The sequence below is a fragment of the Verruconis gallopava genome (assembly GCF_000836295.1).
Source record: "Verruconis gallopava strain CBS 43764 unplaced genomic scaffold supercont1.13, whole genome shotgun sequence".
Lineage (NCBI taxonomy): Eukaryota > Fungi > Ascomycota > Dothideomycetes > Venturiales > Sympoventuriaceae > Verruconis > Verruconis gallopava.
Window position 1 is genome coordinate 239,411 of NW_015622149.1, and position 23,136 is coordinate 262,546.

The window sequence follows — 23,136 nt, forward strand, 5'->3', positions numbered from 1 at the left end:
TGCCCAGATGGAGGAAGCAGAAGGCTGATTACATCATGCGCAGATGCATAGCGAAATCGAAGCACGTCTCCTCCCATTGTAGGGGTTGGACGTAAAGGAAGAGCAGTAGGTTAAGGGACTGCCGGGACCCTTGAAGAAGGTGGACAACACCCGGGATCTTCGTACGGACAGGCAAAGTCCGGGAGTGTAGATGGATCGTCTTATTCAAAAGTGAACAAAGCTTGTGGGGTGCGCATGTATGCAAATTTTGCGCGATACCCTCAAATAGAGCCCTCAGGTCCGGCTGCCTGTGTTTGCAATTCCTACCGTAAAAATTAGCAATCATGGGGATAGGAGAGTTGAATGTGGTACGACGTTGGCTCGTATGTTTCCCCTTGGCACTGTTCAGAACCATCTCCACCCGAGGTTGCTCCTCTCCAACTGAGATGTCTCATAAAATACATCCATTGCTGCTATGTCTCTGACTCGACAGTTTCGCGCAGACAAGATCGCTTCCACCAACTGCTTCACCCGAGCTGCCATCCGGCCTAGTTCTGGGAGGTGTGAGTTATCTTCTTCTTTGGCATCTAGTAAAGCACCAAAAGACCAACGGGTCCTAAGGTGGCATGATGGCTATTAATGGTCACGGATCCTTTAAGCACGCAAACCCGGGCATCTCGAGTCTGGCTCAACACTTGACGTTCTCCACGTCTTCTCTCGGTATTCCTTACTCTAAAGGCACTGGTCGATTTCAATGCAGTGCTCTGACCATCTTCTACTTCGTCTCACCCAGTGGCACCATGACAAGCGGGCTTCGATGATCGCTCTCCGAAGATAGCACGGCCTTCTGCACGTTGCCCTGACGGCAAGTCGGCAGAAGAACGTGGCAGACTCGGGCGTGTCCATGGCAAGCGGGGCGCCAAAGCGGTGCAGGGTCGTCATTTTGTCTGGGCTTCGTCATCGATCAAGATTCTTACACATCAACGAAGATCATAAAGGAAAGGAGAAGTGAATCGAGGAGCCGTCTATGCGCTGTCGTTTCGGGGTCTGGCGTAGAGGAGGGCTAAAGGGGTGTCATGTCAAAGGCATTGACGACGCAGATGAGCGGTAATGAAGCTAACGGCGCGACGTCAATGTCCCGCGGCGGAGCGGCAAGGAAGTCCCTTGCGATTAAAGGACCAACGACGTCAGTGCTGAGCATTCGTCCAAGGCAAACGTGAGAAACGCAGGGTCGAGCCAGAGCAGGTGTCAAACAAACGGAACCAAAAAAGAGTTAAACATGTTTCTGTCGATCGGCGGCGTGACAAGTGGTGGGAACCAGACGTCGGAGATCAACCTCGCTAGGCTGAAGAATGTTCCACGCGGAAAGCTCAGTGTGGCGGGATTCTTTGGTGCTTTGTTTTCCACTACGTCCTGTGTGTGCTGGCGCGACTGGGCTCTTTTGTTTGTCGATGGGAGCGGTCCACTTCTTCTGCCGGTTCCGGTGGGGGGCTTCGTTCAATCTGATCAAAATCAAAGGTAACCGCGCTGAGCACCCAGACGACGGGCTGAGAATGACCGAGGCGGATCACAAGGACAGCGGGCGGTAGAGACAAGCGCAGGGGGGCTGTCCGCTGGTGCTAGGCGGGGAGCAGGACTCTACTTCCTGGCGCCGCTGTAAACGGTTCGCGGTTGCAACGGAGACGAGCGGCGTGCGAGAGGAGGCGAGTTTCCTTCCCCCTCGCGGATCGATCAGGCGTTGACGAGGCCGTGCCTGGAAGTTGGAGAGTCCGAACGTGGCGTCGCCGCCGAAGCACGCCACAGGCCGACGGGGCCTGAGCCTGCAGCAGCTAGCGAGCGCTCCGTGACGCTCGCGTGCACCCTCGGGCGGTTGGTCTTGCCCTTCCTCCGGGGATCTGGGCCCCAGTGGTGCCGGGCGCTGTGCAGGCCCGGGTATATCACAGCACAGCCCGGTAAAGGACAGCACAGCACCCGGAAGCCAGCGACGAGGGCCACGACAGTGCCGACGGCGGGTGCAGGCCGACGAAGGGACCGGGCAGTGAAAGGGGCACCCGCTAAACGGGCGGCCCCCGCCCCACCAAAGTTAGGGGCGGTAGGGTTCGCGCCCTCGCTGCCGCCTCATGCTCGCCGAAGGGCGACGCACTGACGCTTGGAACACAGCGAGCAAGCACTGCGTGTTTGTGCGTTTGATGAAGTTTCCTTGCTGGTCGTGCTGTTCCCGTACCTGTGGCATCCGCGCCTCCGTCCGCACGCACGCTCTCCGCGCGCTATACAGATACACAATCCACCACCGTCGAGACGCCCCTTTAACTCCCCTCGTGGCCGCCCATTTTTTGACTTTCTGATCGATGCCCTCCGCGCTGTCACGGCCGTCGTCGTCGCTGCGGAATGCAGGTAAGTGTCGTTATCGCCTTCGTCTCCTCGATCCTCCTCTCTCTCTCGAGACGGCCACGCCCTCCTCGCTCTCTCTCATTCCACCTGTACACACACGCCTCCTCGGCTTGGAGGGATCCCCTAAACAGATCTTGCGCGACGCTCGCCCAAAAATAGCCTTGATCTTCATACACTACTGTACCAAGAAATTCCACCTCCACCACCACAAGCGCCGCCCCCGAAAGCCAGATCGACTCCGCCGCGCCTCGCCTTCGTATTCTTCCTTTTCCCTCTCTTCCCGATCGCTTGGTGCTCATTGATGCTCCCGGTTGCTTGCTTACCCACCCTACGATTGCAACTTCACTTCCGCCGACGACAAAGAACAACCACTGCGATCGACCCTTCAAAGCTTGAAAAGCCTCCTGTGTATCTACAGCACACGCACACATACAGCGAGAGACGCATCCACACAAACACATACAATACATATTCAATCATTTTTCCCCTCGTATCGATTTCGTGTCTGGCCTGGTCGGAGAGAGTGGATGCTTGTACGCTTTTTCTCTGCATGCTAACGTCTCAGGCCTCACAACGGGCGCGAGACCTCGATCGTCTCTACCAGGGCAGACAGCGAGGCCATGCCCCCCAGATCTCTATCTCCGACGACTCGCATCACGTCACAGACGCCATTGGCTCCATGTACGGCGCCAACGATGAGGATGACTACGCCTCCAGCACTTCCTCCACACTCTCGCAGCACAACTACGAACAGAGCCAAGATGGCAGGTCGAGTCGCCCGCTAAGCTTCGTGCCTTCGCCTCTCGGCGAGACAATAACGCCCTACAGCCCGGACAGCCCATCCAGGACGTTCAACGGACAGTCCACGGGCACACATCGGGTGCCCTCACACGAAAAGAATGGGTCGGCGTTCGGATATCATGGGCCATTGTCGCCAACGAGTCCGACCGCAGACTATCCCGGCGGAGCAAGAACCGGAGCTGCCATAAATGGGCGGGCGACGGCGGGAGCAGCCATGAGCAACGCAGCCGCAAGCCCTAGCACATCTCCAACGACTTCGTCGCTGAATAGATCGCCGTCGGGGGCGTCACAGCACTTCCCAATGACCGACCTCGACTCGGAAGCCGCCGTCGCGCAAGAGTTCAGTAATCTGCAGGCCATACGGCGTATGTCCATGGGCGTGGTCGATGCTGGTGCAGACCCTGATCTCCCTTCGTTCAACAGCGGAGGCTTCCACGTCCCTGCCCTGGCGCCCGCACACGATGCCGACGAGCAAGACCCTGCGCGCATGTTCTGGGTACCGGCTAGCGTGCATCCAGAGTTGGCGCCCAAGGCGTTTGAATCCTTCATACAAGACCGCGTCAAAACAATCAAGCGGTCGTCGCTAAGTATGAGCAGCGGGGTCTCGAGCTCACTGTCTCCTTCGTCTGCTGACGGCAACGGTTCCTTGCGACGAAAGAAGTCGATGCTCTCGAGGCAGGTTAAGGATGGCAGTGGGTATCAGGATGGCGCAGAGCGCCTTGAACGCAAGCGCTCCTCTCTACATAGGGACGGTGGAGGGTTGCCAAGCTTGCAAGAGCTGGAGGATCTGGCGCAGGACCCGTCTAGCCTTGTACGGAGGCTTAGTATAGACGGTCAACGCACCTCACTCGAGGCCGCCTCAGATACAGCTGAGGGGCAGCAGGAAGACATGCCCATCCTGCCACCAAAGCCCCTTGGTCAGGGCCTCAAGCGCTCGACTAAGACCACGTACAGGAGGGGGAGCCAGCGTAAGGGTGACCGCCTAGCAGGCAGACGAGGCATGCGAGGCTCGCAGGATGGTGATCACGGCGATGAGCCACCTGTTCCTTCATTGCCCAAGGCTGATGAGGCTCCACAATTGCCTGCCTTCTCCGGTGACTTTGGTAGCTTCGATGACCGACTGTTTGGGAGCAGTCTCCAACGTGTGCAAACCGAGCCCACGCAACCCAAACCTCGCGCTGTGGAGAACTTCTCAAGGCCGGGTCGCAAAGCGCAGACGCCCCCGCTGTCTCAAGATGAGTTCGGATACGACGTCAGGCCCACGTCGCCGGAAGACAGACGGCAGAACTCGCCATCGCCAGAATCTCATATGTTCCCGCCACGAAGCTCCTCGGCACGATCGCCGCCTCCAGCAGTCCAACAGATGCAGGTACCAACCATAGTGGAGACGCCGCCGCCGCCGCAGGAGCATGGACGTCCGTATTCTGCTCCTGGTCTGCAACGGCCGGAGCGTGTGTCTTCGATGGACTCACAGCAACCAAACAACAGGATTGAGCGACCCACACTTAACAGACCTGCGTCGCTGCAACAGGCGCGGGGCCAACAGTCTCAGCAGAAGACGACGTTTGACCAGATTGGTGCCACAGGCAATCAGCAACCACAACCTGCAATACCGAGTCAAAACACACGCACGGATTCATTATCTATAATACCGACATATGAGACGGACAAGAAACCAGAAAAGAAGGGCAAGGACAAGAAGGACGACGGGACACGCAAGTCAAGCTGGAGCTGGCTGACGGGTGGGGAGGACAAGGAGAAGGACAAGGATTCCGGCTCAAAAAAGAGCAAGCAGAAGATGCTGTCCAAGCCAACGGAGCGCACACAACACGATGATACGAGACTCGACGTGCTACAGACGCAGATCGATGGCAATAAGCCTCGCGAGAGTCTGGTGCTAGAGCGCGCTCAGGTTCAGATCGAGCAGCCCAAGACTCCGGGAAAGAAGTCGTCCGACGGCAAGAAAGAGAAGGACTCAGGACTTTTCTCCTCTCTCTTTGGTGGCTCGAAGAAGAAGTCAGACAAAGACTCCTCTTCGCGGTCCAAGTCGTCAGCTTCGCACCGGGGCCTGTCACCAGAACCGCCGCAACGCAAATTACAGCCGGACGTGGATTACAACTGGACGCGTTTCAGCATCCTTGAAGAACGCGCGATCTATCGGATGGCGCATATCAAGCTGGCGAATCCACGCCGCGAGCTGTACTCGCAGGTCCTGCTCAGCAATTTCATGTACAGCTACCTTGCCAAAGTGCAGCAAATGCATCCGCAGATACAGATTCCTCAGAGCGCAGCACAGAAGAAACAGATGCAGCAGGAGAGGAAGAAAGCAGAGCGCGAGGCTGCACAGCAGGGTGCCGGTGGCGGGCAGCAACCCGAGGAGTTCGCGCAGTATCAGCGATATCAGGAGGTAAGTTCTTGTACCCTCTTTAATTTTTTTTGTTTATTTTTCACCGCGTTGTGGGCTCATCTACTCGCAATACACAAGCAAAGGATGTTCCTTGGCGATTTTAAGCAAGAAACTGACCTTGTCATGTGGAAACAGCAACAAGCCCGCGCCGAAGGCTCCCTCTCCTCGAATAGCACCCCGCCACGCACCGGATCCCTTATAGATGGCGCACGCAACGCCCACAGCCTCCATCAAGATCCTCAGCATCAGCAGCAGGCGAACCAGTATTCGCATTACGGACACGTGAACGGCAACAGCGGCTCGTACAATGGCAGCGTAGGCCAGCAGGCGTACGCGAGCCAGCCGTCGCACTACGACTATAGCGGCAATCACTCTCGAGAAGCAGAGAGAAGCGCGACGGGGTGGTGAGAGAGAAATCACCTCGAGCGTACGCGCGCCTCCGTTTAACGACCGGAGAAAGAAAAATGAAAAGGAGGAACGACTTGAACGTGTCCCGTGGGAAGGAAAGAGATGACGAATTCTGCTTTTTATCTTTTGAGCCTCACCAGGACTAGATGAAGCCTTCGCCTCGCCTCTCCTCCCTCCTCGTCTCTTCGTCTTGGTTTCGACCTTCTTTATTTTCGGCACATCTTTCGCCGCTCCCCGCCCCCCTTCCAGATTTCGTCCTTGGGGAAGAAAGCCCATCACACGGCGGAGCCGAACCTTTGTACATTTTTTTTTCACACGAAGCCGCTTTTTTTTTTTCTCTCTTGTTCTGCTTTCCATCTTTGGGCTAACCCTTCCCTCCTTTTGCGTGCCTCACACTTTTCCGAGGCGGGGGAGGCGGTGCGTTCGACGGCGAAAGCGAGCGGCCAGACGGGAACGTTTTCGGGGGCGTTTCGAAAGGGGAAAATCAAAAAGATTATGCGGCGCGGCGGGCCAGCTGGGCGGCCCTTCACTTTCTGGACCGAGGAGAAAGGAGAAGGAGGAGAATGCGGCGACGGGTCACCTGCCACGGCCTCCTTTATTGCTGCCGCTGGTTGGTGCTACCGGTCGACTTATGTTTTCGTCGTTGCTTGTCGGTCGGGTTGAGCTCGAGGGGCACGAATTGCTTAGTACATTATTACCATTACTTCTTAAAACTCGTACACACCTACTTATCACCACGGATGACGATAGGGATGCATAGCGACGGTTTTTGTCACTTTTGTTACCGGAGAAGATGTTTTTGACAGATCTCATTCCTCCATCTTCTTCTTCTTCTTCTTCTTTTCCTTCTTCTTCCTCTTTATTTGGCCAACCCACTTGCAGCTAGAGAAACAAAGAAACTATATGCCCTTCACCTTTTGTTCCCTTCAGATTTTGCTTGCTTACGAACTGCATTCTGCGCGACAAACGCTGCGACTTGGAGCAAACGCGTCCCACGCACACGCACACGTATTGTTTTTGCTTCTAAAGGCGGAAGAGCTGGATTTGGACTGGTTCGACATGGTGACAGAAGGAGGCACAGAAAGCTAAGGAAGAACGGACGAGGACTCGAATGGCAAGAGAAAAGGTTCGCGTTGTCATGATTTTTCGTCGTTAACAAAAAACAATGTAGTAGTCTAGGCCGAGGGACGTAGAAACCCTCGCTCCGATTTTGAACCTCCCGATATGCGGAACGTGGCGCCCGTAAGAGACAAAAGGAAAAAAAAATGATGAAGGAGGAGCAGAAGGAGGAGCAGAAAGAGGAGAGAACAGACGTCTGCAAATGCATTTTACCCAGCGTCGATCGATTCCTGTATTGTGATCCTCTGCCTCGTCGAAGCCAGGAGTCGATTTTGGGCGCGTGCCCCGCTCCGGTTCTTTATTGACAGATGGTCGTTTTGCAGCAGCGTTATGTGAACAAAAAAGAAAAACAATAGCAGTGTGAGAAGGAGAGGCAAAGGGTATATGGTATGATTTCTTCGTCGCCTCCCAAACCAAACAATCTTGTGAATAAAAAGAAAACCCTGAACCCCAACGCCGGCGCAAAGACTGCGTGAGCAATAATTGATAGAGTCCCTCCCCCCTAAAAAAAAATTGCAACAGATAGTGGGTGATGATCAGCCCTCATGCCGCGGACCACCGGGCAGTTTGGGGACAAGTGGCTCGTCAGGGCGTCATCCGTCTCGAGCGAGCGGCCTGCTCCGGGCGTTGAACGGGTCCGTTGGACGAGCCGTTGATAGCGTGGCCATTGCTTAGGTCGAAGTTCCTGATGCTGCCGCTGTCGCTGCTGCCGCTCAGGCTGCTCTGTCTTCTGGGCTCGCCCACGTGGCAGGCTGTGTGGGCCCTGGGTGGCTGGACAGGCAAGTGCTGTGGGCTACTAGGCGTGCTGACGGCGATGTCGTACGTAGGCAGTTCGTAGTACGAGCTTGGCGGTGTGACAACGGGGGTTCGAACCGCGGTAGAGTATGACGGTATCCGCGTGAGGGCGTCCATGTCGTATTCACCCTCGGGAGTGACGACAGAGTGGAAGCAATCGCTGTGATTGGGAGGACTCTGCGAGCTCAGCTGGTTGAGGTTCTGGTGGTAAGAGCCGCGGAAGCTGACGGCGCGCGGGACCCGCGCCGTCTGCCGCGGTGAGTTTCGTGGAGTTGGGTGTGTGAAGTCCTCGTCGATTTGTCCGTCGTGGCCCTGAAGTTCTGCGAGACGTCTTTGGAGCTGAGCGGCGGAGGGGGAAGAGGCCTCGCCTATCAAGCCTGGAGTCCGAGAGCCGGAGTTGATGTACGTGTTGTTTATGGTGGTAGAGTCGAGATTGGTGCGAAGATCTTCGTCAGAGTTGTGCCGACTCAAGGCTCGGTAAGGCGTGTTTGCTCCTGACAGGAAAGCGCTTGGATCGATGTCGTCGTACAGCTGATCAAGCTGATGCAGCTCGTACGTCGGCGGTGCTTCCAATTGGCCATTCTCGTTGTTGTGGGAGACCGAGGCGACCTGAGCGGCGTTGCCTTGAATCGTCTGATCGTCCCCGACCGGCAAGTTCGGCGAGATGAAGATGTGTAGTAGATTTCGTACGAGCAGTTGGCTGATGTGGCCATCGGGGTTGTGCAGGTTGACGTAGACCTTGAGGTTGTGGAAGATTTTGATGTGCTCCGTATCCACCGATTGGCGCATCTTATTCAGACTCTTCGGTAGGGGCAGAGTAACCTTGAAATGATGCGACTGATCCGGTATGCCACTGGTCTCCTCTACTCGCTCGGGCAAGATGTTATCGGGCATGTCCTGCTCATGGCTTGCGACCACCACATCTTTTGAAAAATCCTTGAACCGTCCTGCGTCTGTCTTCAATTGGACTCTTTCCAGGATCTCCATTTTAATCTTTCCAATCGTAACCCCTTTCAACAGCGGACATAATATAAATTCGACCGTAATCGACGTACCAAAGATGTGGTAGCGCGTCGGTATGTATATGTGGTACCAGAGCTTGTCTCTCCAGGTATCTTCGTTGCTGTACGGCAAAGGCACTGTCTCCGTCATATCTCTTCCGAGCGTCCTGATGATCCGCACATGCTTCTCTGTGACCAGTGCCTTGCTCATGTAGCCACGATCAATCTCTGCCTTCAGATCGTAGACGCAGAAGCTGCTTGCCAGACCCTCGACACTCTCCGGGAGGTACGGATCAAGCAAGAACTTGAAGCGCCACTCATGCACTCCGGGTGCAATCTTGTGTGTGACATTGCTGCTGCCAACGCCTTCGGCAGGGTGCAGAGTAAGTTCCTCGCTCAAGTGTGTCCCTTTCTCTCTTATCTGCAGCGAGCTCACCCCGGGCTCAACGTACCACGAAACTTTCCATTTGCCTTCCAATCTTATTTTGATGCTGCGAACGTTCATGTGATCTGAATTGGAGAGCCAGAGCGTGCCGGTGAGCTCGACAGGCTCGGCTTCGTGAGGGTCGCCATGGAAGACTACGAAAGGACTGTCAAGTCTGCGTCCGTCAGCGTCCCGGTCCTCGTCCAGCCAAACTCCCACGTCGACGAAAGCGGCTCGAAGAAAACAAATCCTGGCTGAAGCGGAAGCGGGGAAAAAAAATTTATGACAAAATCGTCACTCACTTGATCTCAAAGTTTTTGGAGGTCTTGGTTTTTCCACCGCCCAATTGTAACATCTCAGCGATCTCTCGGCCTTGAGACCCAGACTTTTTCTTTTGGGTTATGACGAAAGAGAGCCCATTCGTGAGCTCCAACGAGCAGACTCTTGAAACGAACGAAACAGCGAGGTGATTTTTGGGAGACAAAACAGGGCAAGATTCAAGTCGTACGGGAGGAAAAAAAAAAAGGCCCCTTATTTTTATTGTTTTTATCCACGGCGGGTATGGCCTTTGGAGGGATGGGGGGATGAGTAGTATGACAGCGGGTTTAGCGTTGCTTATTCCTTTCCTGCTCAGGTTTGTTGCACCAAGGCTGATCACAGGAACCAATGACACCACTGCAGGAGCAGGGAAGTTGCTGTAGCTGGATACAACGATCGTGTGAGGTCGTGCAGCCAGTTGCCGTTCTTGCCGTGCCTGATGGTCGGCTGTGATTGCACCGGCGCGCCCAAGGACCAAGAAGCAGGCCGATGACGCTCCCAAGGACGGAACCTCGTTTTTGAAGAGACGTGGGTACGACCAACAGCCGAACAGGGAAGACGGGGCGGTGACAGGCGCGAAGCACAGCGGGAGAGTAGAGCAGAAGGGAAAAAAAATTGGAGGTCGATATGACGATTCCAGACGACGAGTCACACTTCGCCTTATGTATATCAGCTACAACCCTATCTCGCCCCAGTTATAACGGAACCCGCCCGTGCAGAGACGATTGGGAGCGAAAAAAAAAAGCCGTTCGTCGGGACCCTAAGAATATGACGCCAGAATCACGAAGAGGACCCGACTTCTTCGATCCGTGGCATGGGTGGAAGCACGCCGAAACGCAGTAGCGCGGGATGACCGTTATCGCCATCGAGTGGCGCTGGTTAGCCCCCGTATCTAAAACTCGATTGACGAGGCCTTTCATGCGATAGCCCGGCCAGCATCCCGAGCCTATCCCGTCGACCGGTCCTTCAGCCCATATCTGATCTGTCATGCGCCGTCCCGATGACAGCGCACCTGCTACGCGTACACGGCGTGACGGGGGCCTCTTCCATCCTCTGCTTGCTTGCTGAGTCGCCCTGCTGCCTGGACAAACACCTCGAAACTTGCAGGGCACGCAGGGACAGCTGTGCCATGATGTACGGCCGAACCGGTCCACGGTCGAACTATCGAGGTTCGACGCCCGCTCGGGATAACTCATCGCGGCAGAATTGAAGGGCCCGGCGCGCACACGACACAGGTCGAGCCTTACGTTAATCCTACAGGCAAGCGAGTCACCAATCTCACGTACGATGCCAGAGATGCGGCCGCACCGGGGATGTGTCGGCCCTTGGGCTGAAGGCCTGCTCGTGCGAGAGCAGAAGCCCCCGTCAGCTTCACAAGCTCCCGTCGTAGAGTAGAGAGAACTAAAGAGCCTAAAAACGGGACGTAGACCATCACCGTCGCGTGCCCGTGGGACCCAGAAACCAAAACGCATGGTCCGCCATCCGTGAGGTGAGGTGAGATAGTGGACCCCACGGGCTGGGAAGAGAGAAAGACAAAGAGTCTTGCTTGCGAAACACTGACGTTATTGTGGGAACGACACCAAAAAAAAAAAATCCCCGAGCCTGCCAGTCCGTCATGCGACGACAATTTCTTGCATATGATTTGCAACAGGCAGGGCAGCATCTGGCATCGTCAAGATTCGTCCGTTTGCCCTGCGGAGCGAATGGCGCAAACATTTCACCGCGGTCCGCTTCCCAGAGGCCTGATGCTCAGCTGGGATACGACGTTTAGCCAGGGCAATTGCCGGTTTTGGAAGCTTATCGCTGAAAGGCCGTCTTTGACGTTTGTAAACAAATGCTGGCATGACCAGAGACTGGCCAAGGAGGACGTTTTGCGAAATTGATTGGAGGTCTGGGGTGGTTGTACGCGACGTGAGGAACTCAACTTCCAAGCCCCAGGTGCTCGCAGAAACGCGGCTTATGTCAGGATGCCATAGGGTCGATTAACTAAAAGTACTTTTAACAGAAGAACTTGTGAGAGTGACGACTCAGCCTCGTCGAGCCTCATCAGGCGGTTTCGCGACTGTTCGGCTCGCTAAATCCTTCGAACCCGATAGAATTTCCTGCGACAATCACCCGCTGCAGGTCGCGACAAGGGGAGCTCAAGTCCATCACAGGCCGGGGAATGAGGAGCTGAAATGTACGTCGCTCCCTCCGTCGCACCAATCATCCCCGGTTCGCTACACAAAATGTATCCAGGTTTTGCCCTCTCCGTCTCAAATGATTTTTTTTGCCATCTCAACATGAAAATAGAGGCATTACTGAATGCAGAGCTATGTCCGCGACATCCCGGGCTACGTCCACCAACCACAGAATCATTTCAGCCGCTCCCGCTAGTTGACGGAAGCTCATGGCTGGCTCCTTCTTTAGGTCGATCCCACGTGCGAACATGTCCTACACCGACGCAGAGTTAGCAATTGTTATTTGACTTGCATCCACCGGAGCAACAGCAGAAACAAAATAACCGGCGAGGACAATGGACCCGCACTGATTGTAGCGACACCTTTGCGAAGCGGTGAGGCCTGTAGCTTGCGTTTGGACTGAAAAAAAAAATCTCAAACTTGATACCCAAAAGACAAAACCCAGCATCGGAAAAAGAACGTGAAAAAGATTGCGTGCTGTGCAGCGCAGATGCCGTGCACCAGCTTAGGCAGGCATACAATTCCAGAACAGCGGGTTCCTGCTTCTAGGCCGAGCCACCATGGTGTGACAAGCGTACGCCGTCTCAAGATGGTGGCCTCTTGCAGAGAGGAAAAAGCGGGTCTCCGGGTTGACGAAGGAGGCAGACTCCATCGAAAGCGCCCCCGCCCGCAGCAGCCCAAGTTTCGGAAATCCATTTTTCCCAACAAGTACGTACCCACCGGCGTAGATATCAACCGATGCGATTGCCTTGCCTGCATCCGGCCCGGTGTGCTCTCCGGCGTCGAATCACTCGGTGCACGTGTTTCTGAGCGGTGATTTTACTGAACCTCGGTGCCTAAGATTTTCGATTGGAGACACCACTGACACTCCCTACCATTACGGCCGCGAGAAGAATTCACACGGGCCGAAGAGCGCTGGCTCAGATAGCCGAAGCGTGTCCTTATGCACGGCTTTGGACATGAAGAGTCGTACGTGCGAGTCATGACCTCGACCCACCAAACCGAGCAAATCCACTTATTCCCGTGCGATAATGGATACGATCGCCGCCCAAAAAAAAAAAAAAAAAAAAAATAACGCGATAAGAAGGAAGAAAATAAAATAAAGGACTAAAATAAGAGAGATGAATTTCGAAAGCGAGAAAAAAAATTTTGAAGAAAAAAAAAGGTGACGAGGACAACGCGAAAATGCAAAGGAAAAAAAAGTAATAACACGTACCGTCTCTGCAAGCCGTGATGATGGCATCTTCCTCGAAGCCAAGCCAGCTCAAGGGATGCTCGTCAATGTTCTTTGCCATAACCGGCGGCAGCACAGCGGTGCGCGCCCGCGGCTCGACCGCATGCACAATCTGCGCGTCTTCCTCCTTCGAATCGACATGCTGCAAGCTCTCTTCCGAGCGTAGTCGCATGGCTGACACGACGCTGCCTCTCTGGCGCACACTCGCGGCTCGCGGCCTGTGTAGCATGCCGACACTGAAATCCCAGAGCAGCAGACGCCCGTCCTCGCCTGCACTTCCAAAGCGGTAGTTACGCTCATCACATCGCCAGGGATCGAATGCAACTGCAGTGACCCAGGAGTTGTGGCCCTGGCAGCGGGCGACGAGGGCGTTGTCGGCGAGACTCCAAATTGAAACCAGGTCGTCCTGGCCGCCAGTGAGGATGTACCGTCCGTCGGGCGACCAGCATGTGCAGGTCAGACCTCCGTAGTAGGACATGTATTGGTCGAGCAGCTGCTCCTTGTGAATGTCGATGACGCGAAGGCACCCGTCTTCACTTGCAACAGCTAGATGCCTTCCGTCCGGGGAGAACGAGAACGCATTGATCTTCTGATTCGATACTTTCCAGAATGCGACCGGATTTGTCTTCTGGTTCCGCGACTGCACCGACTTTAGGACTCGTAAGCGATGTGCATTATGGCCGTTTGCGACGGGATCCGATCCGTTTTCAGGCACGAACGGGGCGTCTTCTTTCTCCTTGTCGTAGATGACGAGTGTGCCGTCCATGCAGGCGGCTAGGAAAAGATTCTCAGAGCCGGGCATCCAGCGTATGTCGGCTACTGCAGCTGCGCTGATGCTGCCATTCTTGTTCAGACGCGAGTACTTTTGTGACATGGGCTCGTACCACATGATATCGCCCGTGTTGAAGCCCATGATGACGTCCAAATGCGTTGCTGATTTCGTGATCTGATTGACATCGTGGCACAGCGTGTGCGCTTTCGTGAACAATATCTTGGTCAGATTTTCAACCTGAACGCCCACGTCAGCGTGGTGTTTTCAGAGCATGAAGCTCATGCGGCAGACCTTTGTAGGGCTCGAAAGATCCAGCCATTGAAATGCGCGATTGATGTTAGCAAAGGCAAAGAGGCCCTCTGGGCTGTGCTCCTGCAGTCTTTTGGTCAAACCCTCGTGCGGTATGACGCGACTGATGAACGTCGAACTGCTCTTGACCATGTTGTTTTTCGGCTTACGCTCCTTCTTCGAGTCCTTGACGCCCTTGCCGTTCACCGTCGCCAGCGCGGGATTCGCATGGCCGAACACCTGGAGGGGGGCCGCTTCGCCAAGACCATTAGGTTTAAAGAGCGAGCCTGGGTTGCTGCCCGCCTTGCTCTGGCCTTCGTGATTGCTGCCCTCGCGAGTGGACGAAGAACCCTCCGAGGCGTGCTGGCTGACTGGCGAGTCCGGACGCGGCGCCCGTGGGTAGGAAGCATGCTTTGGTGCGATGATGGCGAAGGATAGCTTTACGCCCGCGGTCGGAGGCGCAATCACGGTGTTGAGCGGGTTTGGATTGACCGGCGGTCCCTCGGAAGGATGCGGCGGCGGTGTCGCAAGGAGGAGCTCGTCACGTAGGACATATGTTCCTATCATGATGTGTGTGAACGGCAGCGCATCATATCAGGGAAGCTCTAGTGGGTGGGGGGAGAGAGAGCGGGTGGGGGGGGGGGGGGGGGGGGGGGGGGGGGGGGAGGACAGCATGAAAGAGGCAGAGACAGAGGCTGAGGCTAGGGGCCAAAGCAAGTCAGAAGGAGGAGGACAAGAAGCAAGCAGCGGCGAAAGTACGAGTGATCGGGAGGGAGAGTACCTTCACCGACCAGGAACGTGTAGTCAGGCCCCGTCGGATGCGATATCAGGTTGTTGGTCTCGACCGGGGGCAGGTTGCCCTGGGCTTGGGAGTATCGTGGGGGAGGCGGCAGGACGCTGTATGCGCTGCTTGGTAAGCTCTTGAACTACACGCACACGGGGCCGTGAAGGACGACAGCCGAGGGCGAGCAGAAGCGACGGCGCGGTCGGGGCGGGATGTTGAGAGAGGCGCTGCGCAGCACACGAGAGCCCGTCATTGGCGTGCTGGTGGCGGCGCTGGAGCTGCTGGCGGTGCTGGTGGTGCTGGTGGTGCTGGTGCCGGCGCTGCTGGAGCTGCTGGAGCTGGTGCCTCTGCTGCCGCAGCGAGCAGCTTCGCTCGCGTTTCTAGAACGGGCTGCACGATCTCGCACCAAGAAGGCAAACGCCCGTCAAGGAGGAACATGCCGCAACCGTCGCACTCATGCTCTTTCAACGCACGCCTCCCTCCTCTCGGTCCGCGACGGTGCGTGCTGCGATCTGCCCGCTCTCGACGTGAAGGCCCCTCATTGGCCGCAGGACGGCGCTCACGAGGCTCGAACTTACAACATGCTGCAGGCGACAGCGCATTGGACGGCTATGGCGGAAGGGCGATGGAGGGTTGGGGTGCTCCAGTACTGGATTTGGACTGCTCACATGGCAGAGGGGGAAAACGAGCGGGGTGGGCGTGGCTGGAACTTGGCGATCAGCGACAGACGGGGCAGAGAAGGTCACGGAGGAGAGAGGAAAAAGAGAGGTGGTGACACTGGGACCGACGGTGGTTTTCGTAGCCGGAGCAGCCTCTTCTCGAGGGTTACAGTTTCGGCTTTCCAATGCTACACGCGTAACGGCAACCGTAGGATGCTGACTGGACTGGGTTTGGTCTCCACATCTCTCCGCGGCCACCGCAAATAAGCCGGATGCGTGTGGGCGCTGGCCTGTGGATGGAGATTTCAGCCCCGTGCGGTCGCCGTGCCGTTGCTGCTGCACGTGTGGGGGAGCTTCGGGGCATCTGGAGCGAGCCATGCCAAACCAGCCGGGAAAAAACGCTGCAGCCGGGTGTCGCTACGACAGTGCCTGTTGGAAGCGGCCTGTCGCCTGCGACAGTTTGTGACTGCGGCTTCCATCGCGGCGACGGAGAATTTGCCTGCCTGCGAGCCGGCTGCAAGTTCGTTGCCGTCATGGCCGAGCCCCCGCGAGAGGCGGCGGCCCTGCAGCGCGGCAGAACCTTCCACGCTGCCTAGCTACCGCTAGGTCGTCTCTTCGATTCTATGTACGCCTGCAAAACACCATGATTGTAAGAGCGCCGTCGATCCTTATTCGGATAGCGGAGTAGTAGCAGCAGCAGCAGCAGCAGCAGCAGCAGCAGAACTCGAAGGAGATGGCAACTGGTTGGTGATTTCTGTTCCCGACGTGAGTGTGCGACGCACCTAACCACATCCCGCAGTACGCATCGTCGTGTGCGGCGACGAAGGCACCGGCAAGTCCTCCCTCATCACCTCCCTCGTCAAGGACACCTTTATCTCGCATCGCATACAGCCCGTCCTGCCCACCATTACGCTGCCTCCCACGCCGGGCACCCCCGAAAATGTCACAACCGTCATAGTGGACACGTCGGCCCTGCCTCAGGAGCGCGACAACCTACGCAAAGAGCTTCAAAAGGCCAACGTCATCTTGCTCGTTTACTCGGATCACTACAGCTATGAGCGAGTCGCGCTCTTTTGGTTGCCCCAATTCCGCAGTTGGGGCGTCAACGTGCCCGTCGTGCTATGCGCCAACAAGTCGGACCTCGCCAACGGCTCGGCGTCCAGCATGGGAGCCAACAGCGCGTCAACCGCCCATGTCATCAACGATGAGATGCTACCTGTCATGAACGAATTCAAGGAGATTGATAGTTGCATCCGGACCAGCGCAAAGGAACACCACAACATCAACGAGGTCTTCTTTCTGTGCCAGAAGGCCGTCACACACCCGATAGCGCCCTTGTTCGACTCGAAAGAAGGAAACCTCAAGCCGGGGGCAGTGGCAGCGCTGACGCGGATCTTCTACCTGTGTGACAGAGATCAGGACGGCTGGCTTAGCGACGGCGAGATCAACAGCTTCCAACTCAGGGTGTTTGAGCGTCCGCTGGGCGAAGAAGAGCTGGCCAACATCAAGAGAAACATTCAAAAGTACGCTCCCGACAGCGCCGGAGACCGGGGAATAGACCAGCACGGCTTCTTGCTGTTGAACAAGATGTTTGCAGAGAAGGGCAGACACGAGACAATTTGGGTCATCCTGCGTACATTTCATTACACGGACTCTCTCAGCCTCAAGGAGAGCTTTCTGCATCCCAAGCTCGACGTGCCGCAATACGCTAGCGCTGAGCTCAGTCCCATCGGATATCGTTTCTTCATGGATCTATTTCTTCTTCACGATAAGGATAATGATGGTGGTCTAAACGAAAAAGAGCTCCACACCTTGTTCGCACCCACACCAGGAATGCCCGCGTCGTGGGTCGACTCCAACTTCCCCTCGTGTACTGTGCGAAACGAGGCAGGCTACATCACACTACAGGGCTGGCTCGCTCAGTGGAGCATGACTACCTTCGAAGAACCGAGGACGACACTGGAGTACCTTGCCTACTTGGGATTTGAGACAAAGGACCGGGGCGGCACGACGACAGCGATTCGCATCACGAAGCCTCGGAAACACAGAAGGAGACCTGCGCGTGTCGAGCGCAGCGTTTTTCTGTGTTACGTTGTTGGTGCCGCAGGAAGTGGCAAGTCTACCCTGCTGGACACATTCCTGAACAGGCCCTTCTCGCCCACGTACCATCCGACCATCAAGCCGCGCAGTGCGGTGAACAGCGTCGAGCTCCAGGGTGGGAAGCAGTGCTATCTGATCCTCACGGAGCTCGGCGAATTGGAACCGGCCATCCTCGAGAACACGGCCAAGCTTGACGCCTGTGACCTGATCTGTTACACGTACGACTCGTCCGACCCGGACTCTTTTGCGCACATTGTCGAGCTTCGCAAGAAGCACGGCAAGATGCTCGAGGACATGCCCTCCGTGACCGCAGCGCTCAAGGCAGATCTTGACAAGGCCGTCCAGCGATGCGAAATCCAGCCGGACGAGTTTGCCAGGGATGTGCTGGGTCTGGGGCCGCCCATGCACACCAGCGTGCGGTGGAGCAGCATACAGGAGCTGTTCGGCCATCTAGCGGAGTGCGCGAGCATGCCGAGCCAGGCGCTGCCAAAGAGGGGGGATGACGAAGTGGATCGCACGAACGTGTATTTCATGGCCGGTGGAGTGGTCGCCGCAATTGCAGTCGCTGCAGTTATGTGGAAGAAGGGCGGGGGGAGTCTGGCCTGGAGTTAAACAGCGTGTAAGAAGAGCGTTGGCAGTATTTTTGCTCAGTCAACGGCCCTTGCTCCACGTGGGCCAACGTCTAGACGGCCATGTTTGACACAGGAGCAACATCATTCGCTGTTTCTGAGCCCACTTGAGCTTTTGAAACGGCCATGCCGCTCGTACAGGACGGAAGCATCAACGTGAAAAAGTGTACTGACGCAGAACATTGTGCTGTACAATTACGTGTAGCATTACAAATGTGAAACCAAAGCTCGGCTTCAACTGTATTTTTATCAAGAAAGGCGGGGCACTTCCTTCAATTCGGGGAGGCCCCGGATAACAAGAATCCCAACATGACAGACAGGTCATAAAGTCACGGATTTCTGAAAATGAATCCGCAAACACAGAACGGCTCCCACTTAATTTTTTTTTTTTTTTTTTTTGGTTCACCAACGTGATGTCTGTCGTGCCTCAGAGCATAGTCAAGGGAGAGGAAGAAGTGACATTTAGCACGGCAGTTTTATTGGACCAGCAGGTGAGTGGGGGCGGGGGAGGGGGAGGAAGGAATTTCAGACGAATGCTATTGTAAATCAGCGGTTGGGGTATCTACCGTGTATCATCAACGTCTGCAGCGGGCTGGGCTCTAGCAGCGACTCGTTCTCGAGCGGGATGCCCATGTCCTGCACCGGCCCACTCCTGACCGAATGCGAGGTTCGGATCTTCGGGGTTGCGGGGGGAGAGATGGCCTGCGGCGCAGCGGCCGCCGCCGCCGCTGGCGGCGTTACCGCTGCCATTGGCGGCTGGGGGCTCGGGGCAGCCTCGCTCGACGGGGCCAAAAGGCCGTCGTTGCTCTCCGAGGGTGATTCGCGCTGGACGACGGTCGCGCGTTGCTTCCTTCTCCTTCGGACGAGGAAGGCAACGATGCAGGCTAGGATGATGAGGCCGAGCGCGGCGACGACGATGCCGGCTATGGCGCCGGCGCTGAGTTTCGAGGCGGGCATGTTGTTCATGCTGTTCAGCAACGCGGTGGTTGTGGAGCTCGCGCTCGTGGTTGTCGCCGCTCCGGATGCGAACGCGCTGGTGAGCGTGAAGCTTGCGGACTCTGAGGCGGGGATGATGTTGATGCCCGGCACGACCATGTCGACTGTGGAGACCTTCTCGGTCACGGCCGTTGGCACCGTCAGCATGACGCCCGTCTGCGAGGAGGCGATGGCGTCTTTAGCAATCTGTGATGCTACCGAGGCATCTACGTTTGCCAGAGGGTTGTCGAACCTCGCTGCCAAACAAATTTCCGTTTGGCTGCCGTTGCTCGAGCACATCTCCCACAACCTGTTGCAGCACCACGTACTATTCGAAGCCGTGCATTGGATCTGATCCGAGCTTGCCTGCTTCGACCCGCTTCCCAGACATGGCTTCGCGATCGTCCAGCATTGACTGATGGAGAATTAGCTCGGCGAAAAGGAAATAATCCAATGACGACGATGAATACAAAAGCTGAGACGTACTCCTCGCCCGCTGGACATGCCCAAAGCCCTCGCACAGGCGCCTCGTCTATGTACACGCAGAGGTCGCCCAACTCGGTGTTGTTCGGCGCGCTGAACGCAAAGTCGCGCGCAGCGCACAAGTCCTTCTCACTGCTGTAGAAGAAGATGGGACGCGAGCTGTTACTGGCCGCGTTGTCAGCGTCCGACTTGGCCATGGCTTCCCACCGCCGGTCGCATAGAGAGAGATGTCAGGCGTCAACGCAAGACCATGATGAGAGGTGAGAGTTGACAGACAAAGGGCCTGCAATTGAATCGAGGAAGTGAGCAAGGCCAGCTTCGGCAGAGTAAGGCGATCCATCGCAACGACAAGACGTGGCTCTGCTCTTTACGAGGCCCTTCAATGGCTCTAGCCAAAATTAGGAACTTGGACTTGGGATCGATGCAGGTCGTCATGTCGTGCTAGGCCGCAAACGTCGTGGCGTTGTGCCGCTCCCGTGTAAGCATGCGGCTTGGGGGCCGCCTGCGATGGCACGAACTGCAGCCCCAGGCCGAGTCCGACAAGTCCTAATGGCCGAACGCGGTCAGCGCACAGGGAGAACCACTACAGGTTGCATGAGCACACTAGCAACTGCTGTGGAAGCTTGCAAGCGAGGATGCTCTTCAGCAGACGAGTTGTGCTCCCTCAACTCAACGGAGTCCGCACCGCCAGCTCCAGCACGTTCGGGCTGCGGGCTCGGCGATCCCAGCGACCGCTCCAATTGGCGGGTTGGCTGTTGCAGTCACGTGACCGCGCTCACCGTTCGGCCCGTTTCCAGAGGCGTGAGTTTAGTGAAATGTTCCGAGTCCCCATTGAAATTGGGCAAAAGCGTAGGAGGCTTACGCCATCATCGCAGCGTCGACTGGACGAGTTCGTTGCTTTGAGAAGTTCAGTGAGAGCTATGCTTCCTCTCGCGAATATGCGCAAGGCCCTGCAGCTCCCGCAACCAGTCGCTACAACAAGGCTGCCCGTCACGAGGCTTGAAATTCGAGCTTGAAGTGAAGAACACAAGAGGTATGCCCTCGGTGTGCAGACCCCATCATCTCTAGGCCTTTGTGTCCTTACGTCTGTGGGATCCACTGAGTGACTTGTACGTCACTGATCGTGATGCAATGCTAGGACCGACCCACACCGACTCGTCATGTCCATCCCCAGCTTGATCCTTCATGTGAGACCTTAGGTGTATCTCATCCACCAAGGCCAAGTCAACACGAGCACGCAGGATTTTGCACGTCCGATGCATGCTCATTGCCGCGATGACTTGGACGTGTCGCTGCGAAAAGCGTGCGGCGGGGCACTTGACAGCTCGGTTTGACGTTCTTGGATAGCTCCGCACCTCGTGCTCTCACCAACATCCGCCCGTGAAATGGGTTCTACTCCTCGCGCAGGTATAGGGGAGGATGCGCTGCGAGATCAACTCTGCGTGTTACGCTGTTCTACTAGCTCCTTTCTTTTGCACGAGTGGCCAGGTTCGAAGAAAGAAAATAGGACGCTAGCGCCGCGATCAACGAAGCTTTGGGCCGGGAACTTGGCAGCTTTACCTGTGGTGGGAAGCTCCTCCATGCTTGGTAGGAGATAAATGTGGACCCAAATGGACCTCCGCGTAACTCGCCACGAACCGAAGCGAATCATGGCTGCCCACCGCTGGCTCTGCCCGTGTACTTCCGCCTCGTCGACACTTAAATCTGGTCTCATTCCTCATAGGGCCTACAGGGAAAATGTACCCCAATCGACACACAACAATCCGGCAGTACCGTCTGTCGTGAGTATGCTGTGTCCTTTGACTTGATCCGAGCCTGAGAGACGACGATGTTGCGGAGGAAGAGAAAGATCATACACTTCATTCGTCATGCAGAGAGCGATCACAACATTGCGCCTTTCGATACCAGGCTCAGAGATCCGTATCTGTCTCAGAAGGGGCGTATCCAGGCGGAGGCTCTTGGTGAACAATTCCCCCACCTGCAAGATGTCGACTTGATCGTATGCTCGCCAATGAAGAGAGCCATCACTACTGCGCTCCTGGTTTTCAAGAAGCACCTCCTATCCAGCAAAAAACAGCTCATCGCGCTACCGGAATTGCAAGAACTAAGCGGCAAACCTTGTGATACAGGATCTTCGCTCGCAGAGCTGTTGACTGAATTCCGTGAGGAGCCTCTAGACTTGAACCATGTGCCGCACAACTGGGAGTCCAAAGATGGGGCCTGGTCGCCGACAGAACAACGCACTCTTGCCCGAATGACGAGAGCACGTGCATGGCTTCGTTCCAGGCCCGAGACCAACATCGTCGTCGTCGGCCACGCTCATTGCATGCAGCTTCTGGTTAGAGACGCCCCTGAAGAGTACTACAATGACGGTATAGAGGCGATCCGACTTGGATTGCTGCCTGAATGGAAGAATTGCGAATGGCGGTCTTTTAGTGCGGAAGTTCACCAAGATCATGTGCTCTGGTTTGACGAGTTGCGGGCCTCGAAGAAGGCAAAGTCGAGGGGAGAAAACGTTCCCAGGCTGACGAACGGCAAAGAGTCCAGGAAGAGCAGTCAGACCAGTTCGGAAATGCCGGACGAGTTTGACAAGAACCGCTCTAGGTCCGTTTGGAGCTCGAAGAGTTCTCAATTACCCTTCCCACCAGACACCTCGCCTGATACGGTGACGAGAAAAGCACGCACCTGGCCGAATGAAGCAGCCAGTAGCCCGTCGAGTCCTAAACAGACTCGAAAGGTGCGTCAAGCTTGCACATGTCTATTTTTTAGTGCTAACTGCATTAAGCTCTTATCAGCCATTCGCATACGAAAGTAAAGATATGAGGATGATGCTAGTCTCCACGCATATACGACTCAGGAAATAACGAGGACATACGAAAACACAAGTCAAGCGTTGATGTTAGACAAGCGATAATGTAGAACTAGACTACTAGACAGGACTGTTGAGAAAGGAGTTCAAAAAGATTTGCGTTGACGTGTCGAATCTGCCACCTGATGTTGGCTCGTTATATTCTCCCCAATTTACCGTCAATCTTTACCTCTGTAGCTGTGTCAAGGCGTAGACGATGTTCTGATGACTTAGGCCGATTGATCGACAACCTCTGCGGAACGATTTAGACTCGACGTTACAACACATGGCCAAGGGTAGTATGCGTTAGCAGAACCGAGGCGTTTTATTCGTCGTTGACTAGAATGCGGTGATAGATGATCTTTAAGGCCCGACATTTGACCACTCATCGTGCCTCTTTGCTCCCCACCAAGGCCATGTACCTGCAGATCACCACCCCGCAGGTCAATTCAGGTTCTGACGTTATTACCTCCCGTCGCGTCCGAAGAGTGGTTCACCCCGCCCCTCCGTGAGCTGATCTCTACGTCTTTCGGAACTTCTC

The 23,136-nt window shown here is 55.9% G+C and overlaps 6 protein-coding genes across 7 annotated transcripts; 3 read left to right on the plus strand and 3 right to left on the minus strand.

Annotated features, from left to right (window-relative positions):
* The first annotated feature begins 2,188 nt into the window (after nt 1–2,188).
* Nucleotides 2,189–6,894, plus strand: PV09_04568. 2 transcript variants are annotated; one of them, XM_016357933.1, is made up of 3 exons: nt 2,189–2,373; nt 2,936–5,578; nt 5,714–6,894. In XM_016357933.1, the coding sequence occupies exons 1-3, from the start codon at nt 2,368–2,370 to the stop codon at nt 5,984–5,986; spliced, it is 2,922 nt and encodes a 973-aa protein (XP_016214135.1). In that variant the 5' UTR covers nt 2,189–2,367; the 3' UTR covers nt 5,987–6,894. The 2 variants fall into 2 exon arrangements, with proteins under 2 accessions (XP_016214135.1, XP_016214134.1); XM_016357932.1 differs by lacking the exon at nt 2,189–2,373 and having other exon boundaries at nt 2,487–5,578.
* Nucleotides 6,895–7,075: 181 nt separating this feature from the next.
* PV09_04569 (uncharacterized protein) lies at nt 7,076–10,297 on the minus strand. The gene is made up of 2 exons (XM_016357934.1): nt 9,628–10,297; nt 7,076–9,500 (listed from the first exon to the last, which is right to left on the minus strand). Exons 1-2 carry the CDS (start codon nt 9,678–9,680, stop codon nt 7,691–7,693), a joined length of 1,863 nt encoding a protein of 620 aa, XP_016214136.1. The 5' UTR covers nt 9,681–10,297; the 3' UTR covers nt 7,076–7,690.
* A 1,080-nt stretch (nt 10,298–11,377) lies between these two features.
* Nucleotides 11,378–15,747, minus strand: PV09_04570 (uncharacterized protein). The gene is made up of 5 exons (XM_016357935.1): nt 15,480–15,747; nt 14,899–15,023; nt 14,121–14,677; nt 13,040–14,066; nt 11,378–12,076 (listed from the first exon to the last, which is right to left on the minus strand). Exons 1-5 carry the CDS (start codon nt 15,482–15,484, stop codon nt 12,003–12,005), a joined length of 1,788 nt encoding a protein of 595 aa, XP_016214137.1. The 5' UTR covers nt 15,485–15,747; the 3' UTR covers nt 11,378–12,002.
* A 510-nt stretch (nt 15,748–16,257) lies between these two features.
* On the plus strand, nt 16,258–18,654 carry PV09_04571 (uncharacterized protein). The gene is made up of 2 exons (XM_016357936.1): nt 16,258–16,303; nt 16,360–18,654. The coding sequence occupies exons 1-2, from the start codon at nt 16,294–16,296 to the stop codon at nt 18,270–18,272; spliced, it is 1,923 nt and encodes a 640-aa protein (XP_016214138.1). The 5' UTR covers nt 16,258–16,293; the 3' UTR covers nt 18,273–18,654.
* A 14-nt stretch (nt 18,655–18,668) lies between these two features.
* PV09_04572 (uncharacterized protein) lies at nt 18,669–20,536 on the minus strand. Its single transcript, XM_016357937.1, has 2 exons — nt 19,751–20,536; nt 18,669–19,679 (listed from the first exon to the last, which is right to left on the minus strand). Exons 1-2 carry the CDS (start codon nt 19,942–19,944, stop codon nt 18,836–18,838), a joined length of 1,038 nt encoding a protein of 345 aa, XP_016214139.1. The 5' UTR covers nt 19,945–20,536; the 3' UTR covers nt 18,669–18,835.
* A 428-nt stretch (nt 20,537–20,964) lies between these two features.
* Nucleotides 20,965–22,876, plus strand: PV09_04573 (uncharacterized protein). Its single transcript, XM_016357938.1, has 2 exons — nt 20,965–22,484; nt 22,533–22,876. Exons 1-2 carry the CDS (start codon nt 21,576–21,578, stop codon nt 22,560–22,562), a joined length of 939 nt encoding a protein of 312 aa, XP_016214140.1. The 5' UTR covers nt 20,965–21,575; the 3' UTR covers nt 22,563–22,876.
* Nucleotides 22,877–23,136: the final 260 nt, after the last annotated feature.